Here is a 26,733-nt window from a genome sequence, read left to right on the forward strand (position 1 = left end):
AGGCAATGATTTTCTTTGTTATTAGAAGTGGAGTTCAGTGGGACTTTTATTTATTTTGCAGAGTCATTATGAATCAGCTTACAGACCTGATGTCTTATATATTAGTTTATTGGCTATATTGCAGGAAACGACTTTTGGCATTCATCTTTAAGGATATGCTCTTTAATTAAACAAATTACACTTCTGTTGCTGTCAGAACTCAACTAATCCATCTTCAACATTTATAGAGGTGTCAAAATTTATGATTTCTGGAACAGATTACTGCTCAAATATAAATCTTTTTGTCACTTGGTTCCCATTTTAACAACCAACTATGCTCCTGCAGTGCACTTGTAGTAATTTCTAATTTCTAAAAACATGTTCTCACTTCATCGTTACTTGTGTGGAGTAAATAAAAGTGAATTTAATCCATTTAGAATAAAGTCTGTGGCACAAGTAAGTGTATAAAGAGCAGTGAGTGTAGATATGTACAGGGTGACCACAGTGCTGATGATGTCAGGCCCCGGACATGTGCTCACCTTCCTTCAGACACAAAAGAATGCAATAAGTCACTCTGCTGCTTCCATGCAGGGAAATGAATCACGTATGTTAAACAACGCCATCACCTACAATGTGTGGAGGTGCTTTATTGAAGATAATCTCTCACTCACGTTTCAGATGATGAGTTTGAGTTTTCCGAGACTGATTTAACTTTAACATTTTGATCTTTTGCACCTTCAGTGATCAGTAAATCAAACGTCCATGAATGCTCATATTCAATGTTCTTAATGGATAAGTATGCAGCGCCCCCAAGAGACCAAGTATTGTGAATGTATCCAAAAGCAGTCTGCCTCTCCTCATGCTCCAATACAAATATACTATTTGCTATCAGACGGTCAGCATTTTATCCATCTCTTTACCTCTGCTAAAATTAAAGAAAGGATTTGATTTGATTGGGTTATCTGACAGCCAAATGATTTTGCACTTGGTCCTGTAATATCCATCAACAGAGGGACAGACAGGGACACATCCAACACATTTTTTGTCTCACACACACACAACTGACTGTGTTGAAAGCTATGATGCCAGCAGGAGCATTTCTAAAGTTTTGATAACAGTTTAACAACAAACCGTTTCACGTTCCATGGTATTCTGTCAGAAACACACACACACAGGCTCACCCATACACACATCCAAAATTCATATCCATATTTTAGTAAGCATCTGTAAACACACCATTACACACAACAAATTAAATGTCCTTTGAGTTATATAAGGTGTGCTCCTCAGGCTTTCCTCTTTTTCTTCTGCATTTTCTTTCCAGATAGCGCCCCCTTCTGGGCTCCTCTCACCAAACCCTTAAACTGGCCCTGTAGTTTTGCACGCTTCCTGTAAACATGTAATAAAATTTGTGAGTGTGTGAGTTTTATTTGAATTCCTTGTGAGATACATTCAGGTATTCTACAGTGACGTCCGGGTGATACCTGCGGTTGAGCTGAGCCTTCTTCAGGGGGATGTAAGCATAAGGATCAAGCTTTCCCTCTTTCTTCACATCTCCTTTTCCTTTCTGAGAGATGAACAGAGACTCAAACTTTGAGTTTTTAACCAGAAAATCTTGCAGTGTTATTGTCAGATGCTGTCAGGCTCACCTTTGACTTGTAATCGGCTCCAATGTCTTGGCTACCTCCAAGAGGTCTGTGGATACCTGAGCCTCCAGCTGAGTGAGAAGAGCACATGAAATCCACAGTGAAAACAGGTCATCTGCATGGTGCTTTGCTACCAGGTCTAACTTTACCTGAAGAAGCAAAAGCTAAATCAAAAACTAAAGTCAATTTCCGATCATGTAGCTACTTATTACGCAAACCTTTGTACTGTAACTGGGGTTCAACATCCATATCCTCATCAAAGTTGCCATCTTGGAACCTCCTTTTCTGTGACTTTTTCTGGGGTGGTTTGAGGAAAACAACCAAAAAATAAATAAAATTATGAACTTAAAATTAGCCACAAGTTGTCTCTACAGCAACAAGAAAACCTTGTCACGTATATAGACACTCACACTTTTAACTCCAGCCTCCTCGAGGATGTCTTTCATCTCTCCTTCATCTGTGGGGACAGAAACAGGTCATCGTCACAGCCTGTCCAGAAATAAAGCAATTCAAAGGGCAGCAGCATAGCCCTCTTACCTTTGTCTTTAACATCCTCTTCATCTTCTTTAATGATCAGTCGTCCGTCTGAGGTCACTTTAAAGCCGTGGTTAAACTTGGCACCCTTCTTCAGCTCTGGGTTTGTGGCTAAGAAACAGAAGAAACTCAGATTAAGGCCACTGAAAGTACTAAGATCTTTTTTTGCAGTCAATATGCTGTGACTATGAAAAGGGAAGTTAGGCAGCTGTTACCTAGCACTCTCTGGGAAACTTTGGGATCCAGGAAGTTGAGCGGGTCATCTTCCTCTCCTTCTTTGAGCCATGCCCGTCCCTTCTGCTGTTTCCCAACTTTCTTCTGACCCTTGCCGTCATCCTCTGACAAATCACTGTCTGACTCTGCAAGGATGTCCTCAATACTTGAATGGACAGAATAGAAAGATATTAGGGAGGGGATGGAAAAATACATGAGAGGCCAGCGGTTTATATGTGGGGGGGACAGTCTAACCTTTCACTCTTTGTTTTAGGCGCCTCTTCTTCGCTCTCAGAATCGTCCTGCTGCTCAGTGGCCTGCTTCCGCCTCTTGGTGCGAGCTTCAGCCTTGCGGATGTTGGTAAGCACCTTATGGTGTTCTGCAGGCAGCATGCTCTTCACCAGCTCAAACCTGAAAACAAAGCAGGTAATCAGACGTAGCAAATAGTAATTCCCAAAGTGTGATCAAAGAAGAAAAAAGTCTCATATAGACTAATGCAGCTCAAATCGCAAATGATACAGATGCAAAAGAATGGCACAGTATTCAGATATGCAAAGCCAGCTGTAAACCTTCTCTCAAAACATTTTAAGAGGAGTCAGCTGCGTTTATCCTAAAAACAGCTGGTGCCATTCCTGAACAAAGTGCTCCTCTGTCAATGTCAGAATATGAATGTTATTCCAGTATTGTTTTTATCAACAGCTCTTCATAAACTCAACAAAATGGGTTTTCATCATCTGTGTTTACAAGAAGTCTGTTTTGGTGAAATGGAACCAAACTCAAGTTCAAACCAAAAATTAACTAAAAGAATCTCTTACAATGAAATATTAGCTCCAAATAAAAAAATAGCACAGAAACTAGAAGCCAATGTAATCCCCTGAAATCCCTCTGTTATTCAGTCAGCATATTATAAACCCACATCCAAAGTCAAAAAACACTTTAAAGTTATGATGATGCCAATGCCAAAGTACCAAAAAGTACCAAAAACAGAAAGGCTTAATGAATAGAAACAATTGTTTCACTTGTAGGAGATCGAATGAGAGGTGACACTTTGGTGCATTATATACCACTATTTCTCCACACTTACCCAAACTTCCTGATAAACTTGGTGAAGATGTTCTTCAGTTTTGTCCTGAAGTGCCTCCTCACATCATCATGGATGTTCCCAACGCCCTCCATCTGAACACAAGAGTAACATCCCTGTTACATGACATCATGGATATGTTTTTTCCTGGACTCAGTTTCCAGAAAGTACAATCCATACCATGACAGTGACATGTGAAGCCAGCGTCTTGGGGTCCATGATGAAAAGGATGACCTTGATGAAGCCCAAGGCTGCTTTGACTATCTCCCTGGTGCGGGAGGAGAGCAGCAGACAAATGTTGTGCAGCAGCTGTTCCATGGTGCTCACCTCTATGGAGTCTGTGGAAAGAAGAGGCAGCAAAGGAATCCAGATCAATCCACAAGCACAGACATTTAAAACTCCAACAGGAAACAGCTGAAAGTCTGCAGGCCCACCTTTGTACTCAAACACTAATCGGGTTAGTGCGAGAACTGTACAGGTGATCATGGTGACAGAGCCTGTGAGTCCTGCATACACCAACATCAAATACTCCTCCATTGCATCTGGATCAGAGGAGAGATTCAATTTATATTTTTAACTTTCACACCTTACTTGGGTCCACACAAACAGGAAGAAGCAGAGGTCTGTTACCTTTTGTGTTCCCACAGAAGCGAACAAAAGCCTTTCCGACGTCCACCAGCAGGTTGTAGGCGTTCTTACGAGCACCGACAGACACCTCCTTCGTACATATAATCACCTGACAGAGAGAACAAGCTTGTGAAAATGACAACACTGGTGCATTCTGTGTTTGGCCATTTCAAGAATGCACATACCTCTGGCAGCAGTGTAGTGATAAAGGTTTTATGTTCTTCCCCGAGTCTTTTCACAATGTGGCTCAGACACTTCAGCCTTGGCTGAGAAAAAAGATGAAATGTAAATTGAGGGAGTCAGTCAGACACCACTGAACATCAAGAGATACACTCCCATCTATTGTCAGCTTTAATCTCTCTCTCTCTCTTTGCCGCACTCTCACCCTCTTTGCTGGTGAAGAAGCGTTTTTCAGAGTCTCGAGCAGTACCACTTTGAGTGTTTCCAGATTCTCAACAACAAATGATCTACACTCATCTCTCTCTCCTCCACACATCTCCTCCAGCACACGGTATGCCTTCTTCTGCATGCCTGGCTCTTTGATCTGGAAAAACAAACAGACCGACAGATGTGAGGTTAACGAGAAAGTCACTTAGATTCAATGCGCTCGAATTAAGCACATACGGTATATCTTTACCTCCAAATATGGCCTAATCAGCCCAAAGGTTTTAGTCATGGTGACCTCATCTAAGAAAGGAGCCATGGCAACCACAAGGTCCATCATTGACAACCTGAGAGGTAGAGGAAACAAAAGAAGAAAAGTGAAGACAGGATGAAGTGTAGTGACATTTTTCCTACTCTAAAATATATAACTAACTGATGAGGCGGATACACCTCTAAAGCAATCATCACGTATTCATATCCTACCGTGTGAACTCGGTGGAGTCTGTGCTGCTCAGTCTGTCTGTGGCTTTTTGCAGGAAAGTGCAGGTCATCTGAAGATGATTGAAGAGAGTGATACAGAAACACAAGAAATATGGAGTCAGAACAAAATGGATCTGTTCTATATGAATTATACCTGGAGGTTTTCAATAGCACAGTAATCATTTATAATGCAGTTAAATGATGTAAACTGAGATAAATAGCTTTAATCACTGAAACACATAGAAGCAGGATGTCCACAGACTTCTCTAACCTGCGTCTCAGTCACAGTTAGGTACACTTTGATGGTGTCCAGGACAGCCATCCTGTAGGTGCCAGACTCTCCAGCTGCAGGCTGCTGACTGTATACGTTGAAAAGGATGGGCAGGAAGTTCTTAGAGAAGCGTCCTACTTCTGTCTTTTCTTCTTCTGCAGACATAAAGCGGTTTTCCAATGGTTTGATCCAAAAGGCAAAGCAAATGTAGCAGTTTGTAAGTGCTGTTTATGGTCTTTCGGAACGTGTTTGTTCTCTTACCTGTGGAGCAGCTCTTGTTGATGATGGTGCGCAGAGCCTGGCACACTATAAGCCTCAGGTCTGGCCGTTCATTGATCGCCATACCAAGTGTGCGAGCGATGCTTTTGAAGGATACCACAAGGTCCACTGGGCATGTACAGAAGCCAGGGAGCATGGTCCAGATCTGAACAACAGGAACAGAAAAAAAAAAAAAAAAAAAAAAAAAAGCACTCATTCCTGTTTACTCATTCATTGACTCTTTATCCATAAGATAAGGTGCATTATCAATTTAAGTTACCTGAAGCTGCAAAGTCTGGTAGACTTTTGCTTCCAGTTTTTGTCCTTCTTGCTCCAGCTCTTCAGCTGCAACACAAGTAAAGAGTCAGGGAAAGGAAATTCACTTTTCTCCAATGTCAACTGGAGTGCCATTCATTTAGTTTACCTCTCTGCTTGAGTGTAGAGGCCAGAGGGAGGAAATATGACGCAAAGAATCCAAGGTGAGTGTTCTTCACATGATCCCGTATGACAGGGACCAACCAGCTCCGTGGGAACTCCAAATCATCACTTTCGTGGAAAAAAACCCCCAGACCTCAGTTAAACCACAACAATGGGGAGAAGACTTCACCAGTGTTTGTGCTGTCTATATGCCCTTACTCATAGCCGGTTATGTTGAGAGGAACAGCACTGAGCACAACTTCAGGTCCCATGCTCTCCACAGCTCCTCCTACAGCCAGGTCCAACTCTCCACTGAAGGGGAAGTGAGGAGTGGAGCGCAGGTCTGCCAGAGACTGCAAAGACTGTCCAGGACATGACGACACAAAGAATCAACCAATCGTTCACCTTTTTTACTCACACAAACCTGAAAATGTTTTGTGACTTTACCTTGGCCATGACAGGGTGCGCTTGCTTCCCTGCAGCTCGATAGAAGCAGCCCAGGATCTGCAGCACGAATGGCCAAGAGGCATGGAAGCGATAAGACAATCCTTCTTCGACAATGCTGGAACAAAGACAACGAACATTTACATTAGTGCTGACTGATAAATTCTATTTTCATTGTTATTGTTACTTCCTTCCTCTCACATTTCTAAGACAACATCAACATTGAACAGTGTGGCACATTATAGATGTTCCTCCAATTCAGGCCTTGTCTCTTGGGGGGGGGGGGGGGGGGCCTGAAAAAAATTGACCAGCTTGGGAACATACCGAAACATTTTGCAGACATAAGAGGGATTTCCTGCAGAGGCAGTAGCACTAATGATGCCCATTTCATCCAAGCAAGGGGCAAGGCATTCAGTCAACAAAGTCTGAAAAAGAGTAGCATCAAACATCATCTTTAGACTTCCCTATTTAGATTGTGTTTTTCCAAAACACCTTGCGTTGTGCAATTTTAACAAATCACAATACTGTTATCAACTTCTATAGATGTGCTAAAGAGGATTTCTTTACCTTCATTGTGTTGGTGGCTGCAGAAACCACCTGTGCGTGAGGTGACAACAGGCAAGACATGCTAGCAGAGAAGAAGCGAGGGAGGTGACCCAAACTCAGAGAACTCTGCAAACTAGACAAAGACCGCTGATCAACAAACTGATAACGAATGCGACAAGACACTGCTGTGATAAAAACGCAGGTTGTTACCCCGCTAGATGAGTATGTGCCTTCTCCATGACGGCGAGCCAGGCCAGCAGAGGCTGCAGGTCATTCTCACTGGGCAGGTAGTCATACAGAGCCTGGGAGGCACAATGACAATTCTTAAACCTCATTTTGTACGACAGCCTCTGGCACAATTTTTATTCATATTGCACTCACTGTGATGATCTGTGCGTTGAGCTCTGGTGATAGGGTTGAAGCGTTTGGCTTTCCGCTGAACAGCTTGTGGAAGGCCTGCATGGCACTTGCTGTCACCAGCTACAATCACAACCACAGCAGGCTGATAAAACAGTGGATTCAAGTGTCTGTGTAAATGAACAATGTGTATCTGCTACCACTTATAATTGTTTTTGTGTTCTCACCACATGGCTAAGTGTCATCACTCTCAGCAGGGTCTCACAACAGGACTTGACAGCTCCAAGAGGAAACGTCCCCATCAACTCCTTAAGAAGACCCAGCACATGAAGTGTGGTTGTGTCCTCTTTACTGCCTATTAAAAAAAAAAACAATTACACATTAAAACTTACAACTTGCTTACCGTAATAACAGATTCAACAGTAAAGTAAACTGATAACGGGATAGTTTTACCTCCTGCCTGCTCCATTTCTTTGATACAGAACTTGGCTGTTGTCACTGCAGCAGGGTGATGGGTTGGCGCATTGCCTGTAAACAGGAAATCACTGCCTCTGAGAACAGAGCAAACGCCTTGCTGTGCTGCTTTGCGCACCTGGAGGAAAATTTGCACATTCAAAAAAATTTACTGAAAATGAAACCCAAATTCTATGTCAAATTCAACATGTAGGACTTCTGAGGCTGGTGAGACATACCTTGGGCTTGCTGTGCACTGTAAAGCTGAGAAGGCCATGGTAAGCCTGAAGAGTGGAAGGATAAGTCCAGACAGATGCATCCTGCTTCCTCAACAAAGTGGCCAGACATGACAAGATCTATAAATGCAAAAAAGATTATAGGTGCATTATATAAAACATATAAAAAGAAATCTAAATTTCATACAAAAAAATATGGAACACAACTAAAAAGCATTTAGTGCAGTCACAATGACCTTGATATTTGTCCACCAAAGAAATTCTCTCAGTGAGCTATTGCTGACAAATCAGAAACTTAATGCCAAGGCATGAATCATCAATCTTCACTGCAGTTTTAAACAATGATATACCTACAAAGCAACAGACACAGAGACAAACTGTACTCACCCATCTAAGGGCCGAAGCAGAGTCATTTGTGGCCTCTTTAGACATGATGTCCATCAGGGCCTTTGCAGTATCTGAGAACTTGGACACAAGAACTGGTGCAGGAACCCTAGAGAACACCATACAGTGAAATAATAAAAAAAAATTTGCCCTTAAATCTAATTAGTTTCTGCAGGATTAAAGAGTGGGTTTTTTGGGGAAAAAAAAACAGAACCCACCGTTTCATGACAAGGTTGAGAAGATACGCCACAGCAGCCTGTGATTCTGATGATTCCACAACCTCCAGGGTGGTCATCTTAAAAAAAAAAAAAAAAAAATCTCAATATCACTTGTAAACATGGATCAAGTCATTTGTTAAAGTCTAGCTGAATGTTAAAACAACAACAATAATAATAATAGTAGGTCCTTACCAAAGCAGCAAAGTACTCTGTTTCAGTCTCTTTTCCTCCTTGACTACGGATCACCTCAGTAACAGCTGCCAAAACTGCACATATCTGCGATGAATATGAGTTGACAATGTTACGACTTCAGGTGCACTGAAAGCTGCATGGATTTGCAAATGTAGTCATTTGTTTTACCGGTTCCTTCAAATGTTAATTTCTCTACACCAACACAAGAATTTGCACGACATCCCACAACACGTTAAACCATTTGGGATGCTGTGAGTAAATAATCTACTTTCAGTCTCTTCAACTCTTACCTCTTTGTGAGCAGCTGAATTGGACTCCCAGAAGCGCTGCACCTTTCTGAAGGTCAGGTTGGAGCAGTCCGATAGGCCACTGAGGAAAGTGCCAGAGGTTCTTTGCGATAACGCCTCATCTGGCTCTTCCTCCATGAAGGCATCTTTACGGCCGTCTGTGTTGACCTCCAGCGGACCTGCCTGCAGCTCATTGTGCAGCTTTAGAGCATCAACTGTCAGATCACTCTTTTCTGTAGGTGGGAGGAGATGAGCATTTACATATAACGGACTTCCATTTAGGTTAAGCAGAAGCAATATTTGTTTGGAGTCTTTATATGTGGCTTTGTATTCCACCACAGCATATCTTAAAATAAATAAAGATAAGAACACGGAATGCTGATCTTTGGTCTTAAGGTTGTTTAAATGCTGAGGATTAGACCAAAAACAGTAAGAACAGTCACATGGAAAATGTGACTTAACCACAGTATTGACAGGAACATAACGTAAAAGGTTAAACCATTTAAGTGAAGAGACTTTAACTTTGTGCATTTTAATTTATTATTATTATTATTATTATTATTTGTGCCAAAGCATTTTAGTTATCTATGCGGCATCAGCAATTATTGACAGACAAGTTTGGAAAAAATATCTCTTTGGCTCCCATGTACACACAAAGTACTTCAAATGCAAAGCTTTTCTAACTGACAAGGTATTTAAACAGTAGAAAACTGCATGCATCAAAGTCAAATGGAGTTTTCTATTGGCAACGTTGTTGTGATTGCTGAAACACACTCAATGGGGCAACGTATCAAGTTTTCTTAGCTGTTGGGAGTTAAAAGGCTAGCGCTGGCTAACATTAGCACCAGACCCACGTGTGAAGTGAGGCTCACCGGAGGGTCGGCTGAAGAAGCGGCTTTTAGCGGCCTGTCGGAAACGGCTCGTCTGCGGGTTTGAGTCACTGCTGTGTCCTTTCTTCCACCGTTTGAGTTTCGACCCAGTCCCGGATCGTAATTTCCCCGATTTGACCATTATCGGGGTTTAACATTAATCGCGTCAAGCCCGACTTCAGCGTCTCAGCTGCCGTTCGACTCTGTCGCTCACAAAGTGACGTCATGGAGGCGCCTCTGGTGTTGTTGTTATTCCGGAAGATGGCGCCGTCCACAGGCCGGCCAACTTACAATATCCCCCCACCCCCTTTAGTGGAGCTAAAGGTAACAGCTCTGATTTGGCCCGAACATAAATATGCTTTTACTGTCATTCTGTTAAATACTTTTATAAAAACTAATCCTGCTTACTCATATTCATTCAGCCTGTTAAAACAGACAACAGATCAGGAGCATTCAGCAGTGTCAGCATTTCTCTGACAAACTTTCATTTGACAAGAAGGACTGCTGGAGAACCGCAGAGATATATTTCATTTAAATGAAAAGCAAGTACCAGGGAAAGTCAAAAAACATACAGTTACCTTTTAGAAATCTTTATTACATTCTGTTTCTTCGTTATGAACAAACATTTGTGGATGGAGTGTGCACATATTCACATAACCAAACAACACCTATGGAAACTGAAATGTACATTTTTCTTTTTCTTAGGAGTTTTCTGCCTACTTCTCAAAATGCAGAATTCTCAAGAAAAATAGGAAAAATGAGAGAACGTAATTTCCTTATTTGGATCCCCATGTAAGCCATGTTCAGTTTATCATTAAGCACAAGTACGAACACACATGACAAGGAGGGGAACCCATGTAAACGACTGAGTTGAGCTGAGAGACAGACAAACAAACAGACTGGACTGTGCATCTTAGGAGTCTACTTTTTTTTTTTATACCTAAAGTGTTTCAGTGCTTTTAAATATTTTTACTTCGTTTGGAAAGAGGAAAAATACAAAAAGGAGCAATATAAAAGCAATAATTTCTTATATAAAAATGTACACAAAATTCTGCTGCAGTAACCAACTGGAACATGATTTCAAGCCCTACGCCTACGTCTGCAGCCCTCTCTGGCACGTCCTTTGACTCATCCTCACTACTTAACCATCTGTCTCACTCCTTAATTAGTTATGACTGAGGGGTTCACATTGACAATCACTTGGACAACAAAGTCCTTTTGGATTTTGGTATCTTGCAGGCGAATTTTGTCAGTCAGGAGCTTCCCAGAAAAGAACCACCTCTGGCGAATCACTTCAATGTCTTCCTGTTCCTCCAATTGTTTCTTTAGCTCAGCAATGGAGTCCGCCATGCTGGCTGTTAGACGCACATCCTTTCCTACGAAGACCACAACACATAGGGTTGACGCAAATGTTAGTGCAAGCTGTGAACACTTAAAAAGCTATGAATCATGCATTAGTCTCCAGGCAGATGAGAGCAGATGCAACAATATATCACATAGAAGGTTAAACCTGGTTAATAGTTATATATATATATATATATATATATATATATATATATATATATATAAATACATACATGGCCTGGGTCATACTAGGTGATTCTTACCTGTTGATAACCGCACCCGTAGCTGGAAATCTTGTCTGCATGGTGGGGGCTGAGCCTGTTTTTGTGTTGATTCAGAAACTTTGCTCTCACAGGATGTTTCAGTGATGAGGTTGACGGGCGGGGCCAAAGTGTACGCTGGGAGCTGGTAGCGGTTTCCCAGTTCATCATAACTCTCTGTCAGAGAGCCTGCAGAGGAGGAATGACCTACATTATTTTCTAAAACCCTGACAGCAACTAACTTCAACCCCTTTACAGAAACTCTACTTGTTACTGTTGGGTATAAACCACAAGAAGTATGAGGCAGCTGCATTTACATTCTGTTCGTGTACATCACATTCACATCCTTCAACTAGTAAAGCAGTTAAAATCAAAAAAGATGTATGGACTGACAAATGTACAGGAGAAGAGAGCGTGTCATTTCCCCCTAATTCAGTCATGGCTTTGTGTGCACCAATCCATTCACAGCGGTCATGGAGCAATGCAAGTATTACGTAACTATTACAGCAGTAATCTCTGAACAAATGATGCATGGGATTCTGCAAACTGCCCTTTGACATTTGAAGAATTATTACAGTGAGTAATGCATTTGCGCTGTAAATTTCAGGACAGTTACAGCTTAAAATTGATAGGTGGATAAAGCACATTGTCATATCTGATAGTGTGCAGATGAGTGTGTGGTCATGAGCCTGTGAGCCATTTCATACCATGTGGCAGAGTGATGCAGGCTCCATCCACTATTGCCTGGGCTAGCTCCAGGTCATTGCACTCCGCAGCCAGGGCGGCTGCTCTGAGTGCATCCCAGATCTCTTTCCGTCCATCAAAGGCAGGAGCTGTATCCCAAAACTCATCTCTCTTACTCCTCAGCTGGCCCTCCGTCATCGGGTATTCACTTTTCCATTTTGGACGCTCCTTCTTTAGGGGCTCATTTCGTCCTTGAAAATAGAAAAAGAAAAAGAGGATAATGTCCACGCTGATCTACCTGCTTAGTATCCAGGTGGTCGACATTTTGGCTAAAACAATAAATGGCTGAGGTCTTTACCACATTAGCATTTTTACTCCTATAATAGTTCAGTAGATTTGTAAATACTGAATGCCTTTTGTCCTCAAGCAGAGCTGTGATCCAAACAAATCCTCAGGATATGAGGTAGAACCTCTGGGATATACATGGGAAAACTTAAATGCATATAATATGGCATAATGTACAAGCTGGATGTTAGAAATCTAAAGACTCCTGCACTGAAGCGTCTGGTAAAAATATTCATTTAAAATAAATGGTGTGTATGCCCACTAATGCGTGGGCCAAGTAAAGCTTATTATGACTGTGTACACAACTGCTCCAATAAAACATAAACAAGGTAATTTTATACACTGCAGGTGTTTCCATATTGGCTTTCCTGCATAACCGCAGTAGTGACAGAAAGAAAGTTCATTTGATTCCAAGAGGGAGGAAAATCAAAGTGATTATTTATAGAGCTGTGGATTACTGCAGTGGCTAGTAACATACATCTGCACTGACGTGCACTCACACACACAAGCACACAGCAGTGGATTATGGGCGGTAATCAGGTTCCACATAACAGGATTTATCTGTCCCTGCCCCATAAGGCATTGGTTGGAGAGATGAGCACCCTTTGGCCAATGAGAAGCAGCAAAAACACACACCATTCTGCAACCACGCGTACACAAAAAACAAACACACAGCCACTGCACATGTCATCACATTTTCAAATAGCAAAATTTATTTTAATATTACTTCCGTCAAACAGCAGCAATACAAGTCCCAATCAGATGGGTAATGCATTTTAACAATAAAACTTCCACACAGAATAATTATATTTACATTGTCTATACCAGTGCACCCATCGTGTTACACCATAAACTTTTCCTCCAGTCAAATTAGTGGTAAAACCAACAGTAACTGCTTTGAAAAACTGAGGCAATATTAATGTGAGCTAGAGTCTATTACTATGCAGTTGGTAACAGTCTAATAGCTTTGTTTCTCCTGCACAAACATGGGTCTTTAGAGTAAATATCTGTGTTTCTGCTACTATGAAAAAACATCCACGAGGTTGCCAGGTAGTATATTAATATGCCTGCCAACACGAGGGTCGTCTGGAGGCCTAACAAGCAACGTGACTCACAGGAAACAGGATGGTGCCTTGAGATAATTCCAACTTGCAGTGATCTGTTATGATGACAAATTATTTCAAGAACTAACCTCAGAATAGCTGCAGAAAAAAAAAAAAAAATCACAGCTGTGTACTAGGGCACAAGAAAAGGACAAAACCTGTTCTTAAGAAAATGTCAGGTGGAACCGTTTTAAGTAAGGAGGTTTGAAAGAACCAACCAGCGTTGCACACCTTTTCCCCAGTTGTTGCTGCTCAGTGATGTCAACCTCATACAAACTCTTACATAATGTATTACACAAAGAATGTTTTATCCACTGTATTGCTACTGTAAGTCAATGAGCGTACAGACGGATCCACTCTGGCGTGACCTCAGCACTAAGCTGAGGTACCTGGAATATAAGCTTAGCAATCTCAATTGAAGGCAGTGGATCCATTGTTTGTTCCAAGTTTAAAGACGCTTGGTGAATGGAGAGTCTACCTATTAAATCTCTCTCTCTCTCTCTCTCTCTCTCACAACAGAAGCTGAATGTGTTCATCCCATAGGAATAAAAATCTTTTAGACTGTTATTATTTGTTGACCATTTTCATTCTGTTTTTCTATTTCATATTACCTACTGTTTTCTTTCTCTACACTGGCTTATCAATACATAGATAAAATGCAGCCTAAAAATAAATTGAATAGAAAAAAAACTTTCTACTACTAGTTGTTGTAATTGTTCAGCTTTGCAGCGCACTGAGTTAAAACTTTATTACTGGAAATGATCAACATCAGCGTCCCAACATTTAACTAAGAGGCAGCACTGTGGAAATTGCGACTCGTAAGCACCTTGAAGTTTAGCTGTGGCTTTGTTTCGTTTGTTGTGGTAGTTCATGTATATATATTCATTATCAGTGCTACATAGATACACAAGTAAACCTTCAACCTTAGAACAGTAACAGCCACAGTAAGTACAACCTCATACTCTATACAAATCTTTCTGAGGCTAGTTATGACATACAAAGTTATAACAGAAAACATGAAAACATTGAAATCTTTCTTTTAACCCCAGACATAAGTCTATACTTACTTTTCAGCAAAATCCTTAAAGGTGTATGTGGAGCATGATAGTAGTTATATTCCCTAGAGTTTGGCACTCCCATAGCTGATCTTCCTCTAGGGTTTGTTGTGAATCAAACTAGAACATCAAATGTCCTCAATAAAGAGCTACTGACATCGACTCTCAAAAAGAACTGACTCTTCTGTGCCCCTCCGATTTCCCACAATACACAGCACAAACAAAGAGACCACCGCCAGATCTGGTTTGTCGCAACGTGTAGACTCAGAGCTCTGTTTACCGTCGTGACACTTCCCCAGTTGCTTAAAAATGACCACGCTCCCTCCACTTATACCCCCTCTAATAACAAACACTCCGAAAGCCAAAAATACCAGAAGATCTGTTCATGGAAATAGGTGCAATATATGGGAGAGTAAGATGAAGGTCCTAGCAAGAAGCCAGCTCCCTTGCACAAGCGGCCTAATCCTATCAGCCCTATTTGGAGACAGGATAGAAATACCCAAAGACAAGATGCTAAACCTATTAACAGACAATAAACCCATATCAGACTATGACAATCTGTGTGAAGGAGAAGCTACTGTACTTCTGTGACCCAGCCCAAACAGGTGATTGTTTGCCTGCTATTTCGGTGAGCAAAAGGAAACACGTCATTGAGATGCTATATTCCCAAGTCAAGTCTGTCATGCAGGTGTTCTCCTTCTCCATCTGCAGCCTTTTTGCAGTCGGTCGACATAAGGTCAACCATGCAAGTAGGCCAAACTCTGATATGAAAACTCTATGTACTGTCTCCTACTGCTGCTGCTGCTGCTGCGGCTGCTCGATGCATAATTCATGACAGACCAGCAGAGCCCCCAGCTGCCCTTTTACAGGCATTGGACTGACAGTGTTTAGATAAAACATTGCTCTCATCAGCGCAGGTCCTCAGCACAGATTAGACTCATGACTAAGACTTGGTGTCTGAAACATTTAACACCTGAGACAGTAAGCTTTCAGAGCGAGACAGACAGACATGTGGCAGGGGTGGAGGTGGGAATCACTCTGCATCTCATCATAAATGCTTGAAGCGGTGAGGCTGCATCTTATTATCTGCCTGATGCTCTAATTGCTGTTTATTTCCTTTGAGTTGTACTAGTTTTATGCATGCTCATAAATTATTTTGTCCGAAGTGAGTATCCCCCCCGTCATAAAAAAAGAACTTAATGGAGCACTGCCATCTCTGTCTCTATCTCAGGCACCATCCAATCCTCACTTTCTGATATAGGGACATAATCCCTCAAACTGGCACAGTTTCAAATGTTTATTGTAACAAGTGAGAGGCTGCACTCCGCAGCCTGCTCCACAGTCTCACAGTCTCACCTCCACGTTTTTTGCTTCTTGTCGAGCTCCGGGCACTCCCCTGTCCATCCGTCCTACTCCTCCCCACACAGCCTCCCATGACTGTCCCTACATTCCAGCACAAGGAGAAAAAAAAACAAAACATCAGTCTGTCTGGGTGATATTTACCACACAGTCAGACAGAAATGCTTCTTCATGCATATGTGAGAACAAACAGTCAATGGTGATGTCAAAATTACAGCAAGGAATAATGACAGCTCAGCAGTCCTTGTTCACTGAGGTCACAGCAGACCATGTTTATGTCACGTGTAGTGCCAGCTGACAGGGACACGCGCCTGAACCTCATGCATCCCAGGCTCTGATTTTCTACTAACATATTTATTTCAAATGTCTGCATGCAGCATTCCACTTTGTTTGTGTTTAACCTTTAAGATTTGCTGTCTTCTCAGTTACAGGCCTTTTGATCTCCTTTATTCGTACTAACCCTTAAAAAAGTGATTAATTTGGCTTACCGGAAATCCAGTCTGCTAAATTATGCATCCGTCTGCAGTTTGCTTGCCACATCCAAACTTGCTTCCAAGTGAACTTATCACTGGATCCTGATGCAGTAATGAGCTGAAGGTGCGAGTCCGGCAGTTTGACACAAACAGAGATCGGTTCGTCTGTGCACGTGCGGCGGGCACAGCAAATCTCAACAACCTCTTCAAAATAAAATGTAAAAAAAAAAGATGCAATCAATGTCCGTATTCCGAACAAATCATAATGAATGAAGCTCGGTCGCAAAATCCGTTTGCACTGAGCTGGAATTAAAGCCTCGTCAGGTTGCACGCATGCGCATCTGCGATCAATTACCCTGCCTTCGTCATGCTAGCCAGAAGAAGGGCAGGAAGTGGGAAATTATCCCTTCACAATAATAGCACGGATTGTTGTTAATTAACCATTCAGTCTGCGATACGACAGTTTTTTAACTTCAGATGTGTCTTTTAATTCGCTAGTTTTATCTTCTCAAGCATTTCTATTTACTATCGTGGGTCTTGGTCTGAATGTGTCGCAGAAGTGTTTTGTTTTTGTTTCGGTGACTTGACGTTTCTCCAGCAGATGAACAAGAGGAAACCTGAACCATTTTGTTTGGTGTCAAAATAAAAACCAAACATCAAATGTTTTTAACTTAGAAATAAAGAATCAGCTGTTGCTGGTGCTTCTGTCTCAGAAATCTAAATACTGAGGAAACTGTCAAGACTTCAATCGTATAAGCTGATTTGAAATGAAATTGTTTTCAGCTTTATTATAATCAGTCTGAAACACTGGCAATGGAGAGTGCTGTCTACGCGAAATGAAAATCAAACAGAAAAAGACCGAAGGCTGAATTTTCAGTCTTAGCCGGAACCCATGACGGTGCTGTTTGAATAAAAGGGTGTTTACATGGCTCAGAGGAATAGGATAATAGCATGTTTTTATTTTTAAATTCCTAAAATGATTAAAACTGTCGCACCCAACATTTCTTAAAAGCAAAAATGACGAGCACTTCCCCTGCCTGGGTGTGCCACCAATCTCACACCTGCCCCTCCAGGTACATGTCTGCGGTGACTGGAAGTAAATACTGGAACAGGTTTCCTTCTCTACTGACAAGGTAATCATGCCTAACATATTCTTGGCACAGAACCTCAGTTGATGTGCCTGTTAAGGATGAGGGTTACCCTTTTGGAACAGTGCTCATCAATCAGAAGTCCTCAAGTGTGTCTGTAGCAACACTTGATTTAGCCACATGGAGCCAAGTATTCTGTCTGGTTAATATAAGAAATTTTACATGAAATACTAAAGATGAAAGGTTCTGAAACCATTTGTATATGGAAATCGTAAATTTGTTCAAGAGTGTGTGTAAGAGATAGTTAATATTTTGGAATAAAAACATCCTCTACCAACACATTGTTTCATGTCATCTAATGACTAATGTGTTATTCATAATAAAAACCTTTATTTTTCAATCTCTGATTTATTTTATTTTAGTGAATCTCTCTTCAGTTGGTTTGTCAGTTGTAACTCCACTACCTGCAAATCAAATATGCAGTAAATAATAAGCAAAAACCCTGATGACGATATATCCGCCGAGACCCCTACTTTGGAATGAAAATAGCTACTTTCAAGTCTGCTACACAAACATCAAATCTGTGTGTGTAATACTAATAATGTTGCTCCTTAGTGATAAATATATACTCTGCAAGTGTATTTAAATAAAGAAGTTATAAAGATTTATTAACTTAGGGTACAAAATACAAATAACACATTATATTGGTAATGCTGTTTTTTTTTTTTAAATGTTAAAACCAAATGATAATTCTGGACTGGATAGTGCAATGGTACAAAGAGGTGGAGGTGTTAAAATAAATTAGATTTTTTTGGTCTGTTATACAAATATCTGCTTTTGCAGAACACAAAGATGTGTTTGTTTAAAAAAAAAAAAAATTAACAGCTACTTTAGACCAGCCATATGTCAGTCAGTAGTTGTGGCTTGTAAAAGTGAAACCAGTTTGTGAATAAAACCCAACTGAGAACAAAGCATCCATGACACACTGCTGCTTCACTGCTGAAAAATGTAGTGTGCCTAACCATGAGCAGTGTCACAGGATTTTTCTTTTTTTTTTTTGAGGTATTAAGAGGTTTATATATCCAATGTCCTATGTTGAATGATCTTTTACAGCAATCAGGTCAAATGACCAGAGGAGGTTGGCCACAGAAAAGAGCGTTTAAATTAGGCTAAAAGGAGCCTAATACAGTCCGTCATACAGCTATCAGGTCCCTTTTAACTGCGAAGATGTCCCACGTCAACCCATCACCATATGGGGCATGTCCGGAGGGAAGGAGAACTCGCGTCACCCAGTGGCTGCAGACAAAACATAAAGTAATCAAGAAAAAAAAAAAGGGGGGTGACAAGCATGGAGCTATTCCTTGAGGATGTATGGCAACTTTTACAGAAAATCTGTACAAACATCAGAGACGCACACCTTCTCTTCTCCACTCCAAGGAAGATTTTCCAGTTATTCAGCCTACCATAATTGAAAGGGTTTCTGTAAACCTGGCACAACAGTTGAAGAAAAAGAAAGGAGCCAGTTGAAAACTTATTACAGGTCTGTACCCACAATGGAGAAATCTTCAAACATACAAACAAACATACAACAGCCGGAAGTAATTTAACATTCTGTTATGGAAACATACACACCTTTCCCCACTTTGCCATTCGCTTTGTTTCTTTGTTGTTAATGTGTCTTTCTATGCTGGTCTCTCCTCTGGATATGAGGACTGCATGCCAAATTGTTAGAGCTCCCAGTGCCACTCCCACTGTGCTGGGAGAAGAGAAAACACTTTTTGATCCACTGCCAAGGTAATAAAAGACAATGCCCACATCCAAGTTCTCCATGACACATTGACCGCTGACTGTTAGTGATGTGAAGGAGCTGGTATGAAAGAAATCAATACACTTTGTCATTTTTTGTTAACAGAGGGGGGTGGGGTGGGGGGGATAAAAGACCAATAAAAGAAATTGCAAACTTACCTGGTAAGCACCCACATGTAGATGATACTCTTGTGAATCATCTTATCCTTAAAGGTGTACGGTGGCGCAGATGTCTGATAATTGGTCTTGAGAAATAATGAAAAGATAATAATTACAAAACAAATAGGTACCAACAGATGCTTAATGCTGCCATTGGGTGAGTATTGTCAGAGAGTACCTTCCCTGGGGGGAGAAGCCCTATGAGGAGTGCCATCCCTGTTACTGGTACTCCTTGCTTTTCCGCATCCAAATGTTTAAAGCGCTAATGTAAAGGCCCGCACACACAAAGCCAAGTATTAAAGACAGAACCAAGCCAGCATCAGTATGGAACAGTTAAGCACCTCAGAGAGAAACACCAATCATTGGGGGAAAGTAAAACTCAACAATTCTTAGGGGGAATAAACACCAAGCAGGCCTACAGGCAACTGCTTTAGCATCTCACCTCAAGAGCATTGTATGCATCTAGGAAGAGGTTTCTGCCACTGATGCTGCAGTAGACACAGCCCAATGTCATGAAGAGACAAAAGGAGAAGAAGTAACGATGATTAAAATGTCCCACACAGTTATTCAACCATGCTGAGATGCTGACATTAAGGTAAATCCCCATTTTGTCATTGCCACAATACATGATTTCTGACATGACAAAAATTATGTTCGAACAAAGGATACGACAATGATGGTCCATTTTCAGAATGCATCTGCAAGGCAAAAAGAGAATATTTTATGTGATCCTGATATATTTTTCCTTTCTTACTACTAAGCTTTGGTACCCTAAATGCGCATGGAGGCCTCCACCAGAAGATTCTGCTAATAAGGTCAAGCCCTCATAACAGTTACCTCCCTTACACCACTGAGCAGTTATTTTCTAAACAAATATGTTTTGTAATCAAAAATACACTGTCCAGATTTGATTGGTATCAAAACAAACTGACAATCCGAAAACATAAAGAACTGACAGAGCAAATAAAAATGGCACTGACTCACCTGTTACAGATACCACAGTGGTGTGTTCTTGCTGGTTTGGCCATGATGCATTTTTTGCAGACTGAAACAAACGGAGCGTCATTTTTCTCCTGTTTGAAAGAAAAGATTTTGCTGCATTACTAAGTTACTAAGCTGAAAGCAAACTAACATTAGCTTTGTCACTTCCACACAGTAAAAAAGTGGATTTGATATCTTACTGTTGGGGGACATCCAGGAGAAGTCTTAGCAGCTTTGTAATAATGGAAAGCGATCATGATGAGGTTCCAGTGTCCATAACAAATGTGCCAGGCAATCCAAGCAGGGGAGTAAGTGTTGATGACCAGAGGCAGCAGAACAATATAGGCTATCACCACGATGGAACTGGTCAGTAGCACCACCAGACAAACAAACACCTTCAGACAAACACAGTGGATACCCATAGAGGGCTTTGTTTAGAGAATTATCTTAATAGCTCCTTGCAAACAATCAAATCAACACAAAGACAAACAAGTACTCACTGTGCCAAACCACCGAGTGACATAATCCACAGTCCAAAACACTGGTTCAAAAACTGAGTCAAAAACCACATCTGAGTCAGTGAGGGAATTAAAGTAAAGTGACTGCACTAGCACTCTCATGTAAGCCCATATTTCCCTAATCCACAGAGGCAGTTTATTCCTTCCTCTCCTGGTACACGACCGTGACCGCAAACAGCACAGATGGAGCATAGAGCTGGGACACCACCGCATTCTGCATCTGTGACATGTACACACCTGCAAGGAAAATTAGGGAACAATTAACAGTAATTTTGCAAAGGCTAAAAAAAAAGGATACCAGTTAGACACAAACATGTATCTTGACAAAAATGTAGCCCAATTTTGATAAATAGTGAATCGAGCAATACAGAGTAGGTCTGCAATTATCATGTAACCTGTGAATTAGTTTCTCAAATCTTTGATTGTCAACAAAACATAACAAATGGTACAGATGTCTATTTCAATTCCATGATACACAAGGAAGCCACATCTTTGTTGAACCAAGAAGCCTAATGTAATTAGTTTACTTCAGGCAGAGAATGGCAGCACATCCTTATAACTGAGCAGTTGACAGTTTTTGGCATTTTGCCTCTAAAGACAACCTTTGATTAACCAATCCTTTCAGTTGTAATCCACCGTACTATATAAACATTGCCATACTCTGTATCTGAGCGAGCCTGCCAGCTTGGATGCTTTGCACGGAGAGTTGATGAATGAACTTCATCATGAACTTTTACGTTTACAGGCACCAATGAAGAAGCTACAGAATTTGATGGTGTATAAACTAATAAAAAAAAATGCAAGGAAAAGATCTGGCTCATTTGCAGAAGATTATCTCTACAACGAGACAACCTTGCACTGCTGCATTCCTGGCAGGGTGGAGTCTGGGTGGAGGTGTTCGTGGGCAGTTACCCGTGACTGGGAGTGACTGGGAGGGCAGTGGTCCGGGGTTGGCTTGACTTCACTGAGCAGCACCATTCACCCCCAATTCACCATGAACGATATAATATTCAAAGACTGAAGAAATTTAGCCATGGCTGTCACATCATCAAATATCTAATAGTTAAACTTGCTATAAAGCCAAGTGCAGTGAGTGGTCTGACAGGATCACAATCCCTCCAAATCCCTTTTGTTTGGATGCTATTCACTGATCTCCGACGCAAATATCTAACGATCCGTGCTCACATGTTGAGATACGACAACATTTCTGATTTATTTCAGGGAATACTCACTGTTCTATAAAAGCAGGAACACTGCTAGCACCGACAGTCCTGTCGACATTTTCGGAAGAAAGACAAAAAGGAGATTATTGCCACATAATGACGAAGAGCAGCAGGACCTGGGATCCTCTGACAGTTCACCGAGCTGAAGCCTGATCCGGTAGTGCGCATGCGCTAGCGGTGTGGCGAAACGAATCATGGTACTCGTAGTCAGAGACTAATTCCAACAATTCAAACATTGACCGCATTCTCGAGACATTTACACATTTTTTTCCACGTTTCTACAACTACGGGGCTCTAAACGTGTTCCCACTCAAAAAAACTTCAAACAAACGAATTTAACAGCTTTGGGAACCAGACACTTTGTTTCTTGGAGTTGTGGGATTTGTAGTTCTTACACGCAGCTTCCTTGCTAAGCTACACTAAACACGCCAGCGTGCCTGCCATGTGGGCGCTGATGTAAACTTCCCAAATTCTAGCCAACTGTGGCGGTGTTGTTAGTCACCATGTCATTTTGTTTTAACTTCGATGTCCCAGCTCAAACTGCGAGCCGGGACGACGTGGAGGGAAATGGACTGCAACACGTGCAGAAAAACGATGTTGCTACATCTGTGAGTAATGTTGGTTATAATGGTTCACTTCATTTTCATTGCTCAGAGGACTAAAGGTTTTCATGGAGTGATGTCTCACCTGTGGTCACCTCAGACCTGGGACATTTCTGATATGCATCTCTTCGACAAATCGGAAAATATATGTGTGGCTTTGAGAGGTGAGACTGCCTATGACGGAGGAACAGGCCCTTTGATGCACCATTACAGGCTTACATATGTTTTTTACTTTAAAAACAGCTTTACTACTGAAAGAATAACGTGCTATCTATTACAATACTAAAGATCCAGCGACAGCCAGAGAGCAACGCTGACCGTCAATGCAGACAAACAGATAATGCGTTTGAATGTGACACAATATCATGTGTATAGGCAAATGCCATTATTGCAGTGACTGCATAAAATGCCACTAGAGTGCATTATAACCCTGTTTACATTCTAGGTTATGAAAACATCCATAAGTAAGAAAAAGAATCCCTTAATCTCGTTCATATTTTAGGAGTATTTGGCATTAAATATCACGATTGAATGTGGCAGTCACACAAAATAGTGATCGATAATATAACTTTTTACACTAGAGTTTAAAATTACTCAGAGGACAGAATAGCAGGGTTTTGTACAGCTGTAAGTTTGTTACGGGTCTGTTTTCTGTTCACCAAATAAAAGATCTGGAGTGTGCAGTTTGACTGCCCCTTTTTTGCCAAGGAGTGTTGATTGACATTGTCAGTTGTTTCAATAAAACATAAATAGTGCTCCTCTTCTTATAGATCGAGAAAATTATTGTTGATTTATATCTATGCTTTCAAATGTGCCCTCAAGCCATAATGTTTTGAAATACTTTAAACATGAAAAATGTGTTGCCGGTGAACCGCCTTTGTTACCCAGCCATTCATTGGCCCCAGGCCATCAGATTTGCAGCCAGGGGAATTTTTTGTTGCCTCAGAAAGCTCACTGTTTTGTCTGTTTTTAGATGCAGCACAATGCAAAACCAGTAGAGCCAGTAAAGGAGGCCAAAGAGCACCTTCCACCATCTGACCCACAGTTCCTCCTTATGGATGCTGTCTTCGAAACGATTACCATTGGATCTCTTCCTCCTCTCCACTTCCTCAACGAGACAGTTTTTGAGAAGACGGCTGCTGAGAGAGTGGATGGTGAGAAAATTCTTTCTCGCACTGTGGAGCAGAGGTCTGATCTCATCCCTGGTGTGTATGAGGGAGGACTAAAGGTGTGGGAGTGCACTTATGACCTTCTGGAACAAATTGAGAAAACAGGAGAGACCTTTGGGGGTAAAGCAGTTTTAGATCTGGGCTGTGGTGCTGGGCTCTTGGGTATATTGGCACTTAAGAGAGGAGCCAGACGCATCCACTTCCAAGATTATAACACTACAGTTATTGAACAGCTCACAGTGCCAAATGTAATACTAAACTGCCAAGATGACGATGACATAGAAAATGAAGACGACAAAGAAAGGAAGGGCAAGGGGAAAATAGAGGAGGAAGATGGTTGTAAAAATAAGAAACAAAAGGTAAATGATGGCAGCCCATCGCCGAAGAAAACAGCCATAGACTTGTCCCAGCATCCATTACTGGCCAAGTGTCGCTTTTTCTCTGGTGACTGGAGCACATTTTCAGCTTTGGTTCAAAAGACAGCCCAACATCCCAAATATGATATTATACTCACCTCTGAGACTATCTACAACACAGCTTACTACCCTGCTCTTCATGACGCCCTCCACAAACTGCTGGCACCAGATGGACTGATCTACCTTGCCACCAAATCCCACTACTTTGGTGTAGGTGGGGGCCTACACATGTTTGAGACTTACGTGGAGCAGAGGGGCACTTTTTCTGTGGATCACCTGTGGGATGGGGATGAAGGGCTTAAGAGACATGTGGTAGTCCTACGTTTTAAAAAGCCAAAATGCCATGCATAAGGTATAGTAGGACTTTTGTGCTCTGTTAAAATGATTTTTTTATTCCATGAATTAAAAAATGATCAGTATTGTTTATTAGTTTATCAGTATTTAAAGCTGGGATTGGCTCCAGCTTCTCCACCTTCACGTTCTTCAGAGGATAAGCAGGATGGCTAATGGATGGATGGATATATGAAACTTGTGTGCTGTATCTTAAAGTAACAGCAGAAAAAAAGAAAATGCTGCAATAAAAAAAATGCTGTCTCATCTCCTATGTGCCCTTTGATTACCTACACGTTCTCTCACTTCCTATATAGTAATTTGAATATGCCTGCCAGTAACTGAAGTGCAGTTGAAAGGGGCTGTTACAGGTCTTTAGATGCATGGTGACGACAGAAAGGAAATGGGCTCAGTGACCTTTGTGAATGATTTCCCCAGTGTTCAAACAGCAGCATGAAAGCCAGGCTTGTTTCTGAAGTCCGGCACAAAATGTCAATTGCAACTTATCCCACCAGCCTAAGGATGTAGTTTGAAAGTGGATTCTAGAGTCACTGCACATCAATGGTGGGACTCTATGGTGTCTCTGTACCTCATTTTCCAGCAATGGTTCCTTATGTTCCTTTTGGTTTTTACCTTCAGTTGAATTCAGTTCATAATCTCAAGTATTGCAAAACAGAAACTCGTGACCTATTTTGAGCGTGTACATCCAGGAAATGTTTTCAAATATGGATCCAAATACAGGAGGGGAACTGTTAATTTTTCCAACACCACAAAGAATCCCCTTGTCATCCAGATCAAGGAAAACCACTGAATAAATTTAATAGGGCTTTTTTATGGGGAAGTATGCATCAAGTCAGGGCAAGCTTCTTGTATTTGACTAGGTGTAGAGAATGAGGAAATCAGGATTTTTTTACATGGTGACTGATCAGGGAGATTTACTGGATATTGGTTTGACGGCTTTAATAAAACCAGGGGTTTTACTTTATCTTATCATGTCATTCCGAATAAAGTCTTTCAGTTTCACATCCTGGTCATGTTTCATAATGACCAACAAGCAAATAGTAATTTTAGGAAGACAGTGTAATTAATAAATACTCCTGTTGGACCCTACATGAATATTGACTAGCTACACAAATATCCACGTGAACCCACCTCGTCATGAACATGCCCATGATGCAAGCCGCGTACACTGCCCTTCTGATAAATAATACTTAGCAAAGATAAATTTGTTTTCTAGGAAACATAGTGTCACCAGCTTAAGCATGATTGTGCATTTCGACAACCACAGTGTGGGGACAGAATTTCCAATCACATATTGTGTAAATATAACTTGGTGTTAAATTCTGTTTCACTGTTGTACAAATAACCAAACACCTAACAGTTTCTGTACGCATATGCCTGAAGAGCAAACTTCCAGTGTGCCCACTTCGTCATCCTCTCTCATCTCGACAGCTGGTCATGGCCTGTGGGGGAATTCCTGGTTCCATGAGTAGACACAGCCTTTCCCCTTCTTACTTTATGGGAACAGGGGGCAGGGCGAGTCAAATGGTTTTCCTCAGAAACTATTCTGTGTTGATTCACTGCGAGGAGGCGTGCTGTTCACTCCCACTGTTTCCTTCTTACTGGGAAGTGACACTCAGCCTTACCGTACAGAGGGAGTGTATGAAAAACAGATAGAGAGGAGGGAGGGGAGGGGAGGCTGATGTGTGATGTGAAAGGTGGTGGTATTTAAGGTTCTTTCCTCTGAATGTCAGACAGTATGTTTTATCCTTCCTTGGGACTTGGAGAACATGGAAGAACAAGCAGAGTATACAGGTGAACAGAGGATGACGAGATGACTTTCTGTTCTTCATTCAGCTCGGAGAGACTAACAGCTGATTCAACGCTAAAATGTGTTCTTTTGAGATGGGACTGCTGAAGCTTTCTCTGAAAAAGCGGAGTC

General features: G+C 41.4%; 4 protein-coding genes across 10 annotated transcripts; 1 reads left to right on the forward strand and 3 right to left on the reverse strand.

Annotated features, from left to right (window-relative positions):
• Positions 1 to 25: 25 nt before the first annotated feature.
• rrp12 (ribosomal RNA processing 12 homolog) lies at positions 26 to 10,073 on the reverse strand. Of its 3 annotated transcripts, none has more exons than XM_029521922.1 (34): positions 9,880 to 10,073; positions 9,011 to 9,240; positions 8,721 to 8,804; positions 8,529 to 8,605; positions 8,314 to 8,419; positions 7,930 to 8,046; positions 7,691 to 7,829; positions 7,465 to 7,592; positions 7,262 to 7,360; positions 7,091 to 7,182; positions 6,902 to 7,013; positions 6,659 to 6,759; positions 6,338 to 6,452; positions 6,110 to 6,252; positions 5,898 to 6,019; positions 5,754 to 5,818; positions 5,477 to 5,639; positions 5,216 to 5,370; positions 4,948 to 5,015; positions 4,718 to 4,811; positions 4,466 to 4,624; positions 4,266 to 4,346; positions 4,084 to 4,189; positions 3,888 to 3,995; positions 3,634 to 3,791; positions 3,457 to 3,548; positions 2,628 to 2,783; positions 2,375 to 2,538; positions 2,163 to 2,270; positions 2,036 to 2,073; positions 1,844 to 1,922; positions 1,629 to 1,696; positions 1,464 to 1,546; positions 26 to 1,368 (listed from the first exon to the last, which is right to left on the reverse strand). In XM_029521922.1, exons 1-34 carry the CDS (start codon positions 10,016 to 10,018, stop codon positions 1,266 to 1,268), a joined length of 3,852 nt encoding a protein of 1,283 aa, XP_029377782.1. In that variant the 5' UTR covers positions 10,019 to 10,073; the 3' UTR covers positions 26 to 1,265. The 3 variants fall into 3 exon arrangements, with proteins under 3 accessions (XP_029377782.1, XP_029377781.1, XP_029377784.1); XM_029521921.1 differs by having other exon boundaries at positions 27 to 1,368; positions 2,036 to 2,082; XM_029521924.1 differs by lacking the exons at positions 8,314 to 8,419; positions 8,529 to 8,605 and having other exon boundaries at positions 27 to 1,368; positions 2,036 to 2,082.
• Positions 10,074 to 10,516: 443 nt separating this feature from the next.
• On the reverse strand, positions 10,517 to 16,594 carry ubtd1a (ubiquitin domain containing 1a). Its single transcript, XM_029521554.1, has 5 exons — positions 16,515 to 16,594; positions 16,024 to 16,110; positions 12,188 to 12,415; positions 11,484 to 11,669; positions 10,517 to 11,252 (listed from the first exon to the last, which is right to left on the reverse strand). Exons 1-5 carry the CDS (start codon positions 16,564 to 16,566, stop codon positions 11,038 to 11,040), a joined length of 768 nt encoding a protein of 255 aa, XP_029377414.1. The 5' UTR covers positions 16,567 to 16,594; the 3' UTR covers positions 10,517 to 11,037.
• Positions 16,595 to 18,233: 1,639 nt separating this feature from the next.
• On the reverse strand, positions 18,234 to 22,416 carry zdhhc16a (zDHHC palmitoyltransferase 16a). Of its 5 annotated transcripts, XM_029520927.1 has the most exons (11): positions 22,284 to 22,416; positions 21,034 to 21,288; positions 20,734 to 20,928; positions 20,537 to 20,625; positions 20,222 to 20,250; positions 19,995 to 20,128; positions 19,731 to 19,814; positions 19,553 to 19,638; positions 19,220 to 19,343; positions 19,005 to 19,075; positions 18,234 to 18,883 (listed from the first exon to the last, which is right to left on the reverse strand). In XM_029520927.1, the coding sequence occupies exons 2-11, from the start codon at positions 21,262 to 21,264 to the stop codon at positions 18,781 to 18,783; spliced, it is 1,146 nt and encodes a 381-aa protein (XP_029376787.1). In that variant the 5' UTR covers positions 21,265 to 21,288; positions 22,284 to 22,416; the 3' UTR covers positions 18,234 to 18,780. The 5 variants fall into 5 exon arrangements, 4 of the variants coding, with proteins under 4 accessions (XP_029376787.1, XP_029376788.1, XP_029376785.1 ...); XM_029520928.1 differs by lacking the exon at positions 19,731 to 19,814; XM_029520925.1 differs by having other exon boundaries at positions 19,995 to 20,250.
• Positions 22,417 to 22,706: 290 nt separating this feature from the next.
• On the forward strand, positions 22,707 to 25,032 carry mettl18 (methyltransferase 18, RPL3 N3-histidine). The gene is made up of 2 exons (XM_029520929.1): positions 22,707 to 22,882; positions 23,850 to 25,032. The coding sequence occupies exons 1-2, from the start codon at positions 22,778 to 22,780 to the stop codon at positions 24,810 to 24,812; spliced, it is 1,068 nt and encodes a 355-aa protein (XP_029376789.1). The 5' UTR covers positions 22,707 to 22,777; the 3' UTR covers positions 24,813 to 25,032.
• Positions 25,033 to 26,733: the final 1,701 nt, after the last annotated feature.

Source organism: Echeneis naucrates, chromosome 15 (genome assembly GCF_900963305.1).
Source record: "Echeneis naucrates chromosome 15, fEcheNa1.1, whole genome shotgun sequence".
Lineage (NCBI taxonomy): Eukaryota > Metazoa > Chordata > Actinopteri > Carangiformes > Echeneidae > Echeneis > Echeneis naucrates.